We start from the raw sequence: 17,339 nt of genomic DNA, 5'->3' as shown, positions 1-17,339 counted from the left end.
CACGATCATGGAGGCGCTGCGCTGTGAGGATGAAAAGCAGAAGCGGTGTTTCAGGTCAGTCAGACAGACTCGGGCGGAACCCCAGCTCTGCCCACTGACCAGCTTCAACAGGTCGCTTCACTGTCGCCATCTGAAAAGCGGAGGTCAGGGAAGTAAGAGTAATAGCTGTGCAGAGAGGTGGGTTTTCCCCCTTCGGTAGTTTGATTTTGAGATAATTTTAGGTTACAGGAGAGTTGCAAAGATAGAACAGAGTTCCCGAATACCCTTCCCCCAGCTTCCCCCAGTGTTAACCTCTCACAGAACCACAGCGCATGCGGGGAAACTAAGCCGTCAGCACTGCCAACTCGTCACTCAAAGTCCGTACTTCGTTCAGATCTCCCCAGTTTTTCCCTTTTCTCTTCCAGGGTCCAGTCCAGGACCAACTTTGCACGCATTCTTTTATTCCCTTAGAAAAAAAAAATTTAATTCCCCCCCCCCCCCCAAATGAAATGTTATCTGTGCTCTCCCCCACCCCTCAGCTCTGCGCTCTCTTGAGCCTCAGATGGACTTGCCCCGGGGGCGGCAGGAAGGGCCACCAGCAGCTCCTGGCAGGCCCTCCTCCTGGTGGCGGAGAGCTTCTCTCTTGAATTCTAGCGCAGATCCTAAGTCTGGTACCCACTGGCCCAGCCCGGATCACCCGTCCCCTCTGAGTCCATCACTGACTGACTGACTGGACCAGGCCGACTCCTATGACCACAGTGAGGTCTGGAGGGGGTTTGTTCAGCCCCAGACAGTCCACACAGGCTTCTAGTGAAGTGGAGACGGTACTCCAAAGGAAAATGGGCTGAGGAGTGATGCGGCGCAGGCAGGCTGCAGGCCAACCCCGCTCCTGTTGACGGACAGTGCGGAGGGGAGGCCACAAGGTGGCGCATGTGAGTCGCCGCGCACCGGGTCTGGCCCCCGGGAGCGCCCCCTGGAGGTCAGCTTCAGGGTGACGTTCACAGAGACGGTAGCCCGGAGCCCGGAGGCTGCTGGAAAGTGGACTTTGCTGCGGGCGGGAATGAGATGAGACCACAAGTGTCCTCCTGGGTGAGCTGAGGCAAGGCTCCACGGGAGAACACTCAGCTGCCAGGGTAGTGGTCTAAAGATCTCAAGGTTGTGTGATCAGACACACACAGACGCACGCACACTCACACCTCTGTGCAGCTGGGTGGACGGCAGTCTTCGTCACCTCCCTAACTCGCCGCAGCCTCCTCCTGAAGGAGTTGACTGAGCAGCCTCCTTTCCCGGTCCTGCTTTGTAATTAATGAGCGGTGGCCCCCATCTGACCATCTGGACGAGATAAAAGGACCTTGGCACTGAGTTAACCCAGAGCTGAATTATTTATCGCCTACATTCCACCGGCTGTTCAAGTGATGGACAGCAAGTGACCTTGCTTGTCTCAGCTGGACCTGAGGTGCTGGAGGAAACCTCAGAGAGAGTCCAGGGCCCCTATGGATTCTCAACCTGAGGGAGGGGCCGGGGAGAGGGAGAGACCATTTCTGAGCTCAGCAGGAGGAGGGAAGTCTATACTCCTTGTGGCCACCCCAGAAGTGAGCGTGTTTTTACTCCCATTTTATCAAGAGGGGGGTTCTGAAACCCAGAGAGGGGTGGGGCTTGTACAGTCATAGGGAGTGGGCAGCCAGGATTTGAACCCAATTCTGCCTGGTCTTGGTCCTGGTCCAGGGCTCTGCCAGCCCCCTTCCAGGCTTCCTTGGAGGTCCCCAGCCCAAAGGGCCACAAATAATTTATTCAATAAATATCATTGAGCCCCCACTATATGCTGGGCAGCGGGCAGGACTTGGACATGCTTAGATTTCATTTTCAGTTAAAAGTGGGCTGATACCGGTGCCTGCTGGACGAGGGAAGCTGACACCTCTGAATTCACGGCAGCTAAAGAGAAAGAAAATCCGTTCCGCTGTCACTGATGCCCCTCCCAGCTTCTGTCCCAGAGGCAACCTGAGCGGCCAGGTTCTAGAGTCTCTTTCCAGAGCCGGCCTGTGCTCTTCATATGTACATATCCCTCTTCAAATACACACACAAGCAGTCGCACACTGAGCCCCCATCCTGCAGCTTGTTTCGGTGCATCTTGGCTCCAGACACACATTTAAATGCAGTCAGTTCCTTTTTAACCACTTCCGGCATCATCGTCCTATGGATGGGTCATCGTTGATCTCACTGATCTCCTGTTGCTAGATGTTGAGGTTGCCTCCAGTCTTTTGCTGTTACTTCAGCGCTGTGATAAATATCCTTGTGCAAATGTCCTTTTGTCCACGTGCAGCTGTGTCTGTAATAGAATCGCTGGGTAAACATGACATTTGATGACTACTTAATATTCCATTAAGAAGATTGGATAGGAGAGTCATTTATGGTAGATGAAAATCTTCCTCCCGAATGAAGGCTAATTTGTATTCCAGCCATGTCTAGAGTTCATTTAAGGGTACCCATACATATTTAGCCACATGCTGAATACCTGAGTGTTACTCAGCCAAGGATGCAGTCTTGGAGCAAAAAGTTTTTATCCATTTTCCTAATTACCTAACTCCTGAGAAGTTTTACATAATTTTTGTTCAGGAAACAAATAGCTTTCACGATCACCATTGGTTATTGCTGCTTTGCTATATCCACATACGATACTCAAATATTTGAAAGCAAACATTCAGATACTGTAGTAGTTCCCTATTGTTACATGACAACTGACCACAAAAACTCAGTGGCATACCCTGATGAGTGTTTATTTAACTCACCGGTCTGTGGGGCTGCTAGGAGTCAGCTGGTCTAGACTGGGCTCAACTGGACAGCTCAGCTCTGCTCAATGGCCTCCTCTTGGGATCAGGTGGCTCGCCAGGCAAGTGGAAATGCACAAGGTCTCTTAAGGCCTGTGTTCAGTCAGTTCTGCCTCATTCTATTGGCCAAAACACATCACATGGCTGAGCCCAAATCCATGGGACCAGGAAATACATCCTACCCCTTTAATGGAAGGAAGTACAGAGTCACATGATAAGAGGCATGGATGTTAAGAAGCATGGGGAACTGGGGCTAAGGATGCATCCATCCTCAGATTTAACAATAATCTTTGTTTTTAAAGTCTTTTCTTGAATTTTGTACAATATTGCTTCTGTTTTATGTTTTGGTTTTTTGCTGGCAAGGCATGTGGGATCTTAGCTTCCTGACCAGGGATCAAACCCATAGCCCCTGCACTGGAAGACAAAATCTTAACCGCTGGCCAGGGAAGTCCCAACAGAAATCTTAATTGATACATTGTGTTCTTATTATCAACATTTTCACTGATTCAGTTCAGTTCACTTCAGTCGCTCAGTCGTGCCTGACTCTTTGTGACCCCATGGACTACAGCACGCCAGGCCTCCTTGTCCATCACCAACTCCCAGAGCTTGCTCAAACTCATGTCCATCGAGTCAGTGATGCCATCCAACCATCTCATCTTCTGTTGTCCCCTTCTCCTGCCTTCAGTCTTTCCCAGCATCAGGGTCTTTTCCAGTGAGCCCGTTCTTCACATCAGGTGGCCAAAGTAGTGGAGTTCCAGCTTCAGCATCAGCCCTTCCAATGAATATTCAGTACTAATTTCCTTTAGGATGGACTGGTTGGATCTCCTTGCAGTCCAAGGGACTCTCAAGTGTCTTCTCCAACACCATAGTTCAAAAGCATCAATTCTTCAGTGCTTAGCTTTCTTTATAGTCCAGCTCTCACATCCTTACATGACTACTGGAAAAACCATAGCTTGTACTAGATGGACCTTTGTCAGCAAAGTAATGTTTCTGCTTTTTAATATGCTGCCTACGTTGGTCATAGCTTTTCTTCCAGGGAGCAAGCAAATTTTAAGTTAAGATTTCGCCTTCCAGTGCAGGGGGTATGGGTTTGATCCCTGGTCAGGAAGCTAAGATCCCACATGCCTTGCTAGCTAAAAAACAAAAGATGCTGCAAGCATCTTCCAGCAAGCATGGTTGCAGCCACCATCTGCAGTGATTTTGGCACCCCCAAAGTAAAGTCTGTCACTGTTTCCACTGTTTCCCCATCTATTTGCCATGAAGTGATAGGACTGGATGCCATGAGCTTAGTTTTTTGAAAGTTGAGTTTTAAGCGACTTTTTCACTCTCCTCTTTCACTTTCATCAAGAGGCTCTTTAGTTTTTCTTCCTTTTCTGCCATAAGGATGATGTCATCTGCCTATCTGAGGTTATTGATATTTCTCCTGGCAATCTTGATTCCAGCTTGTGCTTCATCCAGTCTGAAATTTCTCATTATGTACTCTGCATAGGGTGACAATATACAGCCTTGATGTACTCCTTTCCCAATGTGGAACCAGTTGGTTGTTCCATGTGCAGTTCTAACTGTTGCTTCTTGACCTGCATACAGATTTCTCAGGAGGCAGGTCAGGTGGTCTGGTTAGCTATGGAGATTCACTCAAACCACTGTGCATAGTTCACTGATTAGCTGCAGAGATGACCTGTGTGACCTCAGTGTGGTCATTTTGCTCAAGGTCAGGGATGCCAAGAATGGCCTTGAAGTAGGCACGGGGCTATGCCAAACCGCAGGGCATGTTTGAGCCATGTCCTGAGCTGAAGGTAGACGTGAGTCATGTGGGGGGTGAGGCGGGGTGGGGTGGGAACCCAGGCTTCCCAACCCCTGTACCTGGGCCAGGGCTGTGTCCACGGCACAGACCAATCAACTCTCACCTCAGCTTTGCCCTCTGGGGCTTCTTCTCATTGCAGGGGAACATGGGTCCTGCTGCCTTCTGGCTCCTGCTCTTTCTCCTCAAGAACCCCGAGGCCCTGGCCGCCGTCCGTGGAGAGCTTGAGACTATCCTCTTGGGAGCAGAGCAGCCCATTTTGCAGATGACCACCCTCCCACAGAAAGTTTTGGACAGCATGCCTGTGCTGGGTGAGACAGACCCTCCAAGAGAGCTCCAAAGACCTCGGTGTCATGGGCACCCCCAAAACCCTTCCTCCCCATCATGGGTTCCCATCAGTTCCTCTGACCTAAGGCCCCCGTGGGCCGCCTATCTTCACAGACCTGGTGTCTCCACACCCCGGTCTTCACTACCTGAGTCTCATGGTCTAGTAGGAGGCTTTTGGTTGCAGGTGGCAAAAAATCTAACTTAAATGGGCTGAAGCAGAAAAGGGATTTCAATGGGGGCAGGTAACTAAAAAGTCTAGAGGAACTAGCTCCAGACCCAGGTAGATCCAGGCGGTTTAACAACACCCTCAGGTCTCAGTCGGTCTCCGTCCTCACCTCCATTTTCCACTCCAGTCTCGAGCTAGGAAGATGGCCGCCAGTGGCGCCGGGCTGCCTGCCCAGGGAGGGTGTGCGTCTCTGCCACGTTCCTATCCGAAGTCCCAGGAATGGCTCTCATTGGCTCTCTTCAGGTCATGTGCCCATCCGGAGCCAATCACGAGGTTCCGAGGGTTGGGCTGCTCTGATTAGCCAGTCGCGTTGCATCCCAGGTGTTGGGTGTGGAATGCGCAGCACAACCCCTGAGCGGGTAGCGGGGTGGTCCCTGGAGGAAAACAGGGAACTGTTTCCAGAAGGAGGACTTCTGCTGGGCAGGCGGACACAGCCAAACCCCGCTGTCTCCCCAGCCCTCTCAGATATCTGCCTGGCTCCCAACTTCCCGGGCAGCTTCTTTTAGGCTCAGACCCAGAATTTCGTGTCCAAGGTCTCTGCAGCAAACGCCTCTCATCTCTCGGCCGGTTTTGGCCTGGCTTTGTGATGGCGGGAGAGCCATGCACCGTCTGTCAGTCTCTGCACCTGCCACTGTCAGATGAGGGCCGCGGGGTGGCATTTCAGTGGTGGGGGGGACGCTGCTGACCGCCCCCGCCTTGAACCTGCCCCGTGCAGACAGTGTGCTGAGTGAGAGCCTCAGGCTCACCGCTGCGCCCTTCATCACCCGCGAAGTCGTGGCCGACCTGGCCTTGCCCATGGCGGATGGGCGGGAATTCAGCCTGCGACGTGGGGACCGCCTCCTCCTCTTTCCCTTCCTGAGTCCCCAGAAGGACCCGGAGATCTACACAGACCCGGAGGTAAAAGGCATACCAGGGGTCGTGGGGGGAAATGAGTGGATTCACGTTCTGCCCAGTCTCAGCGGCAGCCCGTCGGGCTCTTTATCTGCCGTGGGTCCTTGCCCAGGTTACTGTCAGCTCTGTGTGTGTTTCCTCACCTGTGAAATGGACCTCGTGATAGCACCTACTGCCATGGGGTTGTCAGGAAGATTACATGTGATTGTGTTAAGAAAGATCTTCACAGCACCTGGTACACACCAAGCACTGTGCAAGGGCCAGCTGAGCAATTTTTCCTATTTTTAGCATCTTATAATGTTAGCTTCTCCATGCTTTTCCTTCTCCCTAGATTTCAAAATGTGGCAGACTTTCACGATTTCTAACAGTTTCGGATGTTTACTGTGTGCCGTGTTCTGTACTGTGCGTGCATGCATGCATGCACCCACCACCTATCCTTCCATCCCTCCTTGCAACCACCATCCATCCATCCCTGCATCCCTCCTTCCATGTATACATCCATCCACCATCCATCCATGCGTCCACCCTTGCATGCAGCAGTCATCAACTCACTCTCCCATCTGTCTGTCCACTGGTCCAGTCACCTATCCTTCCACCTACTCTGTACAAAAAGCCCCGTGCTCAAATGCACTCTTCATGTTACCCCTCTACACTGTAACCAGAGGAAACTGGCATTCTCTTCTGTAAAAATAATTTTAATTTCATTTATTTTAAATTGTTTTATATGTAAAATGATATATACTTTAAGACAGAAATATAGACATATATACATTTACAAATAAAAATCTGTCTTCATTCCCCTTCCTCTCCAGCTCCTCAGGGTTGCCTAACTGTGGTTGGGAGTGTGTCCTTTAGATATTTATGTCATTTTACAGACACACAACATGCTCACACTCATGTGAATAAGTATGTGTTTATATATTCACGGAATCACACAATATTATGACACTTTCTTTCTCACCCAACAACCCGTCTTAGAAGTTCTTTCCAGTGTCAGCACACACAGACCGAGCTCAACCTTATCATTAGCTGCCATCATTTTTAACCAGTTCCCGTCAGTTGAGCCTTACATTGTCTCCACTGCCTCTTTCTTACCAACAAGGCTGTGATAAACACCTTCAGACATTTGTCTCCATACTTCCCTATTTTGGGGCTGGAGTCAGAAAGGGACCTTCTTCCTGTTTCAGGTGTTTAAATACAACCGATTCCTGAACCCTGATGGATCAGAGAAGAAAGACTTCTACAAAGATGGGAAGCGACTGAAGAACTACAGCCTGCCGTGGGGGGCGGGGCACAACCAGTGCCTGGGGAGGGGTTACGCCGTCAACAGCATCAAACAGTGAGTGCCGGGCGTGTGTAGCCCCGGGCCCCATAAACTCTCCTCCCTGGACCCCGTGCGCTTTCCCCTCAGATAACAAACCAGGGGATGACATCCACCTTCTGTTGAGCTGGGTCACCTCTGCCTCTGTCTCCGCAACTGTAAAATAGGGGGACTGATCATCTTACATCCCCAGGGGTGTCAGGACGAGTAAGTGGGACCTTTCTAGGTACTTCAGCCACTGCCTGGCTCATTGTAGGCTTTTAATACAGGTTATTATTGTAATTACTACTATTACCACTTTAATGTGCAGGCATTATGCTAGTGAATGGGCACATTCCATTAACCTTTGGCCTCAGTTTTCGCAGCAGTAAAGTGGAGATCATTTACCATTGGTTCCACTCTAAAACTTCTAGTGCATTCTTGAAAATCCCTGCGCTGTGGGAAACCACACAATAAAAACCACAGGGCTGTGGTGGAGATAGGGCCGGGGCCCAGCATTCAGAAACCTCGTCAGTGACACAAAAAGACAATGCGCCCTGGAAAATATGGCAGCACAGGTTTATTGTTGTTGTCCAGTCGCTCAGTTGTGTGGCCTCTTTGCAACCCCAGGGACTGCAGCACGCTAGGCTTCCCTGTTCATCTCCAACTCCCCGAGCTTACTCAAACTCATGTCCATCAAGTTGTTGATGTCATCGAACCATCTCATCCTCTGTCATCCCCTTCTCTTCCCACCTTCAATCTTTCCCAGCATCAGGGTCTTTTCCAGTGAGTTGGCTCTTCACATCAGGTGGCCAAAGTATTGGAGCTGCAGCTTCAGCACCAGTCTTCCAGTGAATATTCAGGGTTGATTTTCTTTAGGATTGACTTTAGGGCCCTACCACAGGTTTACACATGTTAAATGGAACAAATAGAAACACCTAAGTGGTACAATAAATACGGTGCTTTACTTTGGCCATGACCTGACGTTTGCCATGGAAGTGGGCAGTGGCTGGAGCTGTAAGTCACACTGAAGCCTGGGAGGCGGTTATCTGAGGTTGGACGCCTGATGGGAATGGTGTGACTCTTTACCCACCTGGTGTACTGAGGTCTCTGGGGGACAGAGTTGAGGTGTGTGCGTTTTGTGGATTCCTGCTCAGCTTCATTCAGCTGGGTGCAGTTTTTCATTCTCTTAGTGTTTCTTGCGGATGAAGTGACCACAGGCAGATGTGAAATTTGTGTTACGCTTCATTCGCACCCTGATGGATAAATCCCACTGAAACGAATTCTCGTGTTCAAAACAAGTGTTACAGCAGAACTGACCGTAGTTCCTACTCCAGAAAGTTTTTGGATAGATGAAAGAGATAATGGATAGGAAATGCTTAGCAAACTGTCTGGGCACATTGAGTTCAATAAGTTTAGCTAATCTGTTATTTTTGTCTGTTCATCATCATGATAACTGACTCTACAGGTCAAAGCATTCCTCACGGTCAGAAACCTGGTGAATGAAGGTGCCAGGCTCCAAATCCGGGTGTGGGTACAGATCCCCCAACACAATGGTATAAACTCACCCTTTGCCACTCTACAGCTTCAGAGCTGGAAGGAACACAGCTCACCCCTTTGACCAGATGGGGAAACTGAGGCCCAGAGTGGGAAGGAAACCCGACAGGAGTCACACGCCCTTAAGAGGCAGAGCCCAAGTCGGTGCCCAGCTCCCCTGCCCAGAGCACTGACGCTGCTCTGTCCTCGTCTTCCCTCTTCTTCACTCATTTAGTCAGATGAAAGGGTCTTCCCTGCTGGGTGTTGTGCCAGCATTGGGTGCCCGGGGGGCGGTGGGGGGCGGTGATGGTAGGGCCCAGAGGAGTAGAGGGTCAGGCTGACCTTAACTAACACAGGCGGTGGTAAGATCGGCTGGCGGAACCAGTTCACACTGCGGGGGGGTGGGCTGCCACCCCTCTTACGAGCCCACTGATTGCATCATCACACGGTTCGTGTACTTGTCAGGACAGCGTTCCAGGCGATGGCCGTGCCTGCTGTGCGTCCTGCTCTCCCAGCGTCCCCACGGCTGTCTGGAGGAGGGGTGCCCGCTTCTGATCTCACGAAGGCGCTATGGTTTAGCAGCAGCCCAGACCAGGGCAGGCAGTCGGGGTTCCAGGAGTTTGCTGGGGCCTGGGGTGAGGATGGTGGGAAGAATCAGGAAGGGTCAGTGTCCATATTAACCAGGAGAAGCTCAGTTTTGCTGCTGTGGCAGATGACCCCCAAGTGGACCCCCAAGCTTGTACAGGTGTGGTTCCCACTCACACAACGTCAGCTGTGGGTTTGTGGGGGTGCTCTTCCCCTCCATGCAGGGACTTGGGGGCCAGGTTCTTCCCACCTTCCAGCTCTATCATCTCAACGTGAAGCCCAGGCAGCCGAGAGAGCCGGAGAGCGGGGCACTGGCTCTGAAATGCTTTCGTTGGAATTGTCACTCCTGCTCACAGCCTGTCAGCCAGGACTCGGAAGCATGTGGCCTTTGTGCTCTGCTTGCTCACCCTCCTTTCCCAGTTTTCCCAGAGTGAGAGCTGGGGTCAGACCAGGAGGAAGCCCTTGCTTTCCTGCCTGACTCTGAACAGACGCCCCCCCTTTCCCACTTCACGCTTCTGACACCATCTCTCCCTAGATTCGTGTTCCTTGTGCTGACGCACTTTGACCTGGAGCTGATCACCCCGGACGTGGACATCCCCGAGTTTGACCTCAGTAGGTACGGCTTCGGGCTGATGCAGCCAGAACACGATGTGCCCATCCGTTACCGCGTCCGGCCGTGAGCGCCACACGCCCAGCCTACCCCATCACCCAACTTCCCGTGCCTGCGTTCAGCCTGGGTACCGGGCTTCGAACATCCAACAGTGCCAGCATTACCCCTTCCCTGCTGTTCTTCAGAAGACTGTGCTTGGGGGCGGGGTGGGGGGTGGGGAGAAGAATGAAGAAAAGACACCAAGAGCTGCACAGATTATCTGCGGCAAAGTTCCAACGTGAGACTTTGTGCTCCCAGCTCCTCCCACCTTTGTGAAATCCGCTAAAGCTACGGGTGTATGTGCTCAGTCGTTCAGTCGTGTCTGACTCTTTGTGGCCCCATGGACTGTAGTTTGCCAGGCTCCTCTGTCCACCGGAAACGTTCCAGGCAAGAATACTGGAGTGGGTTGCCATTTCCTGCTCCAGGGAATCTTCCCAACCCAGGGACCGAACCTGCATCTCTTGCATCGCTAGCATTGGCAGATGGATTCTTTATACTGCGCCACCTAAAGCTGCAGCAGACAGGTCAGACTAAGAGACCTCCTCACTGCTCTGTCACCAACCCCCAAGGGACCACCATCCAATGCCCTGGGTGTGGTCCAGGCCATAACAAGTCAAAGCAGACGCTGGCCGTAAAAAGGCCATTCAGGGTCTAGCAGTACATCTATTGATATAAACTCGGTCCCTGAACTGTTATTAAACTACCTAAAAGCCAAAGAGTCTCTTAGCATATCCGCTTTCCTGGGTGCCCCCTTCACTAGACACCTCCCCTATCTCTCTGTTCACACCGATCCTTGAGAAAACGCAGGAGGGTTTCCCGAGGCTGGAGCTTCCACGGTGCGGGCCAGGGGCGGCCTCTGGATGCTGGGCTGTGAGGAGCAGGCTTCTCAGTGTTAAGAGTTCTGGGCTCCACATGGGATGGGCTCTCCCAGTGCGGGGACTCAGGCAGGGAACTCGCAGGACACAGCCCAGACGGGGTGGCCCCTGTGAAAGCAAGCAGCCAGGACTCCTGGGGCTGGTGGAGCCAAACAAGAGGAGACCTTGGTTTCCTCCATTCTAACTCAGGAGCTCCAGCTCTGGGCCCCATCCAGATTGCAGGCCTGTTTCGTTTGGCCCACATTTATAGAAAATACGGTAGTATTACCTTGGCATCTTTGGAAGAATTGATTAAAAATGTCCAACTTCTCCTGAAAACGTGAAAGATCTGTCCACACTGGGCCCGTGTTCCCAAGGGCCACCATTAGCCAGAGCCGAGTAGCAGTGGTCTCCTTTAGCTGAAGCCCATGCGCTCTGGGTCACCAGCATTTCTACTTGGTCTGCTTTTCCATTCACAGTACCTCCCGTCCCCCGAAGGCACCGAAGTTTGAGAGCCTTGTTTCTACTCTTAGAGGTGGTATTGTAGGAGGCGGTGGATTGTTTCTCAGACCAACGGTCCTTTCTATCCTGGGTGCACCACCTTTTGATCAAACAGATCAGTGATGAAAACCTGCCTTTGCATTTAGGGAAGAAAACAAAAGACAGATCAAAGAGAAAAATTGCCTAGAAGCCGTTATTAGGATGATAAGTATTCTCGTTAATATTAGGTCCTGTTTATTGAAGACCCTCTAAATGCCTGTGACAGGAACAGTTTCTATTTTGATGGCATCTCTGGGAAGAGAGGATGGTTACACGCTCTTTATAGATGAGGAAATGGGCTTCAGAGAGGTAAAGTGACCTGCCCAGGGTCACACAGCTTACAAGCTAATAGAATTTCACAGACAGACTTACTCTCCCAGCAGCAAATGCTAGATGGACAGCTCTGTGCTCCTTGAGCTCAGAGGGGTAGTGGAGGGGCAGTTCTGTTTGGCATCAGACCGCAGAGCCCGAGGCACCCATGGGTGGATGGAGACACGCATACACACATAACTAGGTCTCTGTAGCTTCAGCTGAAGGGATAAGAGAAGACCTGAGATCTCTGAATGTTCTGGGGTCCAATCTCTTCTCAGGGAGGCACCAGGGCTTAGAGGCTTCCCTGGCCCCCTAGCCCCCAGGCGGCCCCAGGATTCCCAGACAGTCTTTGTGATTGGCAGGAGGCAGGATATCCCCAGGGAAACCCATCTTCACGCCTGGGTGACCCCCGCTGCCGCCTGCTTCTTAACTCTGCAGGAAATAGGAGCTGGCAGCCTCCTGAGGGAGGAGGAGCCGGTTTCCATGGCAACCCTCAGCTGCCTCATCCTGACTTGGAGGGGAAGGAAGGAGGCCGGCAGAAATAGCTCCGGGAAGATCTCTGGCGCGTGGCTTCCACCCTGATGTGCTCGGGAAAAGCCCTCTGATTATCCCCTTCCACATTAGGGCTGCTTTGTCGCTGAGACTAGATTCTCACCCATATCCAAAAGAGAGCCTGTTTCCTTTAAAGGGGACACCACCTGGAAGCCACAATCATTAGGAAGAGACAATTCTCCCACCAGGCAGCCCCAGCTGGTATTGGAGATATTGAAGTACAGCTTGGGAGAAAGTGCTTTGAACCCACCTTTGTTTTCATCTTTTTAATTTTTTCTTTTTTTCCTTTCTTCTAAAAATACTGAGGTCGGAAATACCCGGACGTTGACCTAACGGAGTGTTTCTGTACCACCATCAGGATTATTATTTTTTGCTGTATTTTGTATGGTTGTTTACCAGTTTATTTCCTTTAAGTGGTCTCATTTTTTAAAACTTAAATTTGTTTAAAAGGGGAGCTTTTTTTCCCACTGCCGGTAACTGACAACATGTATCACTTGCTGCCAAAAATAGAAAGTGACTGTGAAACATAAATCTGGGGAGGGGTCCCCTGTGCGGGTGTCACCAAGGCTCAGAGCCTGAGCTGTGTCTTCTGAGTTACAGAAAGGAACAGACAAGTGTTTGAGCGGCGTTAAGGCCACGCCAGCAGCACCCTGAGACTTGGACCTCGACAGTCACGGGGTGAAGGGGACAGGAAGAGGGGTAAGGTGCCCACCCCACGGGGGTGCATCACGCCCAGTGTGAGGGCCACCCCGGATCATCTCCCACCGGTGCTTCCTGCCCACAGGGAGCGGGGGACCTCCCGCCTGCCCATTCTCCAGATGGAGAAACCGGCCCTGGGAGTTGAAATTTCTGGCCCAACGACATTAATCTGAATGTTTTTTTTTGTTGTTTTTAAGGACGGTGTTTCGTGAGTAGCAGCGATTGTTCCACCTTGCTGTTTTAATAAAGAATTCTATTTTTACATGATATTGTCGAGCGGAAATGTGCTGAAATACATCAAATCATCCTTGTTTGTGGGACTGCCTCTGACTGTGAGTCAGATTGAGAGTCGAGTGTCCAGAGAGGCGAGGTTGGCGCCTGGGAAGGGAATGGAGCACCTGGGTGCCTGGCTGTGGGACATGGCCTTTCATGGACAGAATCAAGTCACACCCCAGCCTCCCCTCAAGTGACATAACCATCTCCATTTTAGAGGAGGAAACAGGGGCAGAGAGTGAAGTGGCTGCTCGGGATCACGCGATTAATAAGTAGTAGACCCGGGCAGGATTCAATCACAGGCTCCCTGCCTCCTGAGACCAGGCTCAGAATCTATCAACAATCCAGGGCGGAGGGACCAGGTGTCCATAGAGGACCTTGGGGAAGAGGCTCACCACCCAAAGTAAAGCAAGCAGAGAAAGTCTCTTACAAATTTGCCACATGTTCCCTATGCTTCATGTAAATATATGCATTTGTTTTAATATTTAAAAGAAGGGGAGAGAAGATTTTCTTTTTTTTTTTTTTTGGCCACACCTTGAGGCATGTGGGATCTTAGTTCCCTGACCAGGCATCAAACCTGTGCCCCTTGCAGTGAAATGCAGAGTCCTAACCACTGAACCACCAAGGAATTCCCAGGAAGAAATTAATTAAAATAGCTTTGGGAAAACTTGAAAAGGGAAAATGGCTTTTTTTTTCCTCTCAAATCTTTGAACAAAAATACTGTCCTGAGGCAAATGTCCCTCATATCAATTTCCATATCTGTGGGGGGCCACGGAGGCACATTTGGTGGGATTGGATTGGGCTGTGACAGACGTCTGAAAGTTACACAGCAGTACTTTATGCATTAAGATGTTTATATTCAATACAGCAGACATTGCTTTCGCTCTCATACAGATACAGGAGATCAGAGGTGGTGTGGCATCTCCACAGTCACCAGGCTCTTCCTTTTGGTCCCTCCAGCATCTGTAACCAGTGCTTTCTACCTCAGGGTCCAGGATGGCTGCTTGAGCTCCTGCCATTTTGTCCACATTCCAGCCAGCAGGAAGGAGAGAGGAGCAAAGAAGAGAAAAATCTGCTTCTATCTCATTGGTCACAATTTAGTTGCATGACACTCCTTACTGCATAGGAGATTGGGAAATGTAGTCTTTCCCTCCAGAAGACCAACATGTGCCTGAGGAGGGGCACTGCACCCCAGCTTGAGAAGTGCTGTGTTATGCTCTCTTGTTTACCAGTCCTGGTCTGAGCCACATGCAGGGCCAGAGGGACAACACTTGGCTTCTCTGAGCCATTGACTTTATCAGCAGTCTGCAGCTCCAGGGTTTTGACTTTTCGGATTCTGTTCCATAAAAGTTAACAGAAAGACTCCAGAGTTTTATTTTGCCAGGTAAGAACATTAAGAAATGCATTTGGCTCTTCCATTATCAATCTATGAATGGACATTGAATACCCCTAACACAGAAAAGTAGGTTCCATGTCAGAATTAAACAGTCACTCAAGAGTCAATATTAAATAACTCCAAAGTGGAAACAACCCAGGTGTCCTTCAACTGATGAGTGGATAAACACGATGTGGTATATTCATACCGCAGAATACTAGTTGTCAATGAAAAGAAATGATGTGCTGTTCCATGGTATAATATAGATGAATCTTAAAAACATATACCTAGCAAAAGAAGCCAGTCACAAAAAGCTACATATTGTATGATTCCATTCACATGAAATGTCCAGAATCGGTAAGTCAATAATGGCAGAAAGTAGGTTAGTGGTTTCCAGGGGTTAAGGAGCGGAAGTTATGGGGAGAACAAGAGGTCTTTTACATCTGGATGGTAAAAATCAGATCAGCTACTCCCTTGTTTAAAACCCATTAACTCCATTGCAGTAAAATCCAGACACTCCAGACAACCCTTGCCTACATGGTCTTTCTCTCCTCCTCGGTTTTTTTCTCCCACTGCATCTCCGTCCATCCTCACCCCCCCATACTCCACCCTAGCCACAGCTGCCATCTTCTGTCGCCAACCCTCTAGCCTGCCCCAGGGCCTTTGCACCTGCTCTGCTTTCTACCTTTATAGCTTGGTGATCACTCTGACTTAAGACTCATCAGCATTACTCTCTCAGGGATTTCTCGAGTTGAAGTCACTGCCTTTCCTTCCCATTATTCTTTTTTTTTTTTTTCTTGATTCCCTATGCATTTTTATTCTCCCATTTAGTCAATTTTTCATCTTGCCTGCACTTAGAGGCTGCCTATGAAGTCATTACCACTAATTGTGTTAGCTGTTGTAAATAAATAATCGTTGCTTGGACTGTCTGCACGATGGGAGGTGGACAGGACTCTGCTTCTGAGCACAAACTTCCTGGAGCTCAGCCCAAGAAGGAGGACAGGGAGGATCACCATTTTCTACACAGCACAGCAGCAGACGTTTTCTAAAGGAAGGAGGGTTTTAAATAAAGCAACAACGAACATTTCAGCAGAAATGATACCACCATCCTGACAATCGCCCATTTTGTTCTGGCCGAAGACTGTGTTGATTTTGGGGCTTCCTTGGTGGCTTAGATGGTAAAGTATCTACCTGCAGTGTTGGGGACCCAGGTTTGATTCCTGGGTCAGGAAGATTCCCTGGAACAAGAACTGGCAACCCACTCCAGTATTCTTGGCTGGAGAATCCCACGGACAGAGGAGCCTGGTGGACCAGTAGCCATGCAACCGTGGGGGTCACAAAGAGTTGGACAGGACTGAGTGATAGATAGCATGACATGATGTGATTAAAATCAGAACATGAGGCTAGACTGTCATGACATGCATGATTCTTGGATACACGCTAAGATAATCAAGAGGGAAGTATTTCACAGCCCACTTTTAAAAATTAAACAGTTAATATACAATAAATCAGTCACTCAGTCATGTCTGACTCTTTGAGACTCTATGGACTGTATCCCACCAGGCTCCTCTGTCCATGGAACTTCCCAGGCAAGAATACTGGAGTGACTTGCCATTTCCTACTCCAGGGGTTCCCATTATTCGTAGTCTTACACTTTTACTTCCTTCCTTCACAGGGAGTATCAATACTAGATTATTTTTAAATGTCTCTGTTTATGTCTCCTGTTTAAATGTGAGCTCCAAGAGGGTGGGTTGGTTTCACCACTGCTGCATTCCCAGCATGCAACCTAAGCTCAACACCTAGTAGGTGCTTGGGAAATACGTGCTAATATGTAAGTGAATGGCGTTTTTCTCAACTTCGGAGAGTTTGTCCTTTATCTAGACAGTGAGGAGTCATAAAGGATTATAAGCAGGGGAGTGAGTTGGTCACACTTACGCCTTTAAAGGTCAACCCTCGTCACAATGGGGAGATTGGAGTCAAGGAGGTAGAAAACTAGGGAAGGCAGATGAGAGGGAAGGCAGAGGAGATCAGGTCAGCGTGGACAAGGGCAACGGGAAAGAGGTGGAAGAGAGATCAGTCCCCAAAGACCAGGAGGGCTGGATTTAATGAAATATTATCTTCGGAGAATCAGCTAATTAGCTCTTGATCTCTGTGGCTTTGATTTCCTCCTCTTGCTGACTCGCGTCTTTCCTATTGCATCTTGGAGTTCCCAGGCTCTTCTGTGGGTGAGAGCTATCAGTTTACCTCTAATTGCTCTGCTGGAAGCCCATGCCTCAGTCCATCCTGTATTTCATCATAGTTTGGCCACAGACCCTGGATGGAAGTCAGTGGCTTTGGCAAAGTCCAGGCCATCAAGGGGCTCAGGTTTACCAATCTCCCTCTGTGAGGACCCTCTGGTGGCATCCACATTTTCTCCTAGGGAGGGAGTTCAAGAGATCAGGCCATGGCTTAGCACAGAGCATTACCTGTAGTAAACACTTCAAAACGGTAGGTGGTAGATGGTGGGGATGTCTGAGAAAGTGCATAGATTCGTGGGTGACTAGGTGGGTAGATGTGTGAATATCTGGGCTGGATGAGTGATTGGGTAGGGATGAATGAGTAAGTAGAGGCATGGG

The 17,339-nt window shown here is 50.0% G+C and overlaps 1 protein-coding gene across 1 annotated transcript in view; it reads left to right on the top strand.

Annotated features, from left to right (window-relative positions):
- The window catches only part of PTGIS (prostaglandin I2 synthase), a 46,324-nt gene extending 32,981 nt beyond the window's left edge, over positions 1 to 13,343 (top strand). Inside the window, exons 7-10 of the mRNA XM_061127460.1 lie at positions 4,748 to 4,916; positions 5,874 to 6,055; positions 7,237 to 7,388; positions 10,006 to 13,343. Coding sequence (XP_060983443.1) covers positions 4,748 to 4,916; positions 5,874 to 6,055; positions 7,237 to 7,388; positions 10,006 to 10,150 — 648 coding nt within the window. The 3' untranslated portion in view covers positions 10,151 to 13,343. The remainder of the gene's footprint in view (positions 1 to 4,747; positions 4,917 to 5,873; positions 6,056 to 7,236; positions 7,389 to 10,005) is intronic.
- Positions 13,344 to 17,339: the final 3,996 nt, after the last annotated feature.

Source organism: Dama dama, chromosome 23, assembly GCF_033118175.1.
Source record: "Dama dama isolate Ldn47 chromosome 23, ASM3311817v1, whole genome shotgun sequence".
Classification (NCBI taxonomy): Eukaryota; Metazoa; Chordata; class Mammalia; order Artiodactyla; family Cervidae; genus Dama; species Dama dama.
The sequence above is the reverse complement of the archived record's forward strand: the minus strand, read 5'-3'. Positions and strand labels throughout refer to the sequence as shown.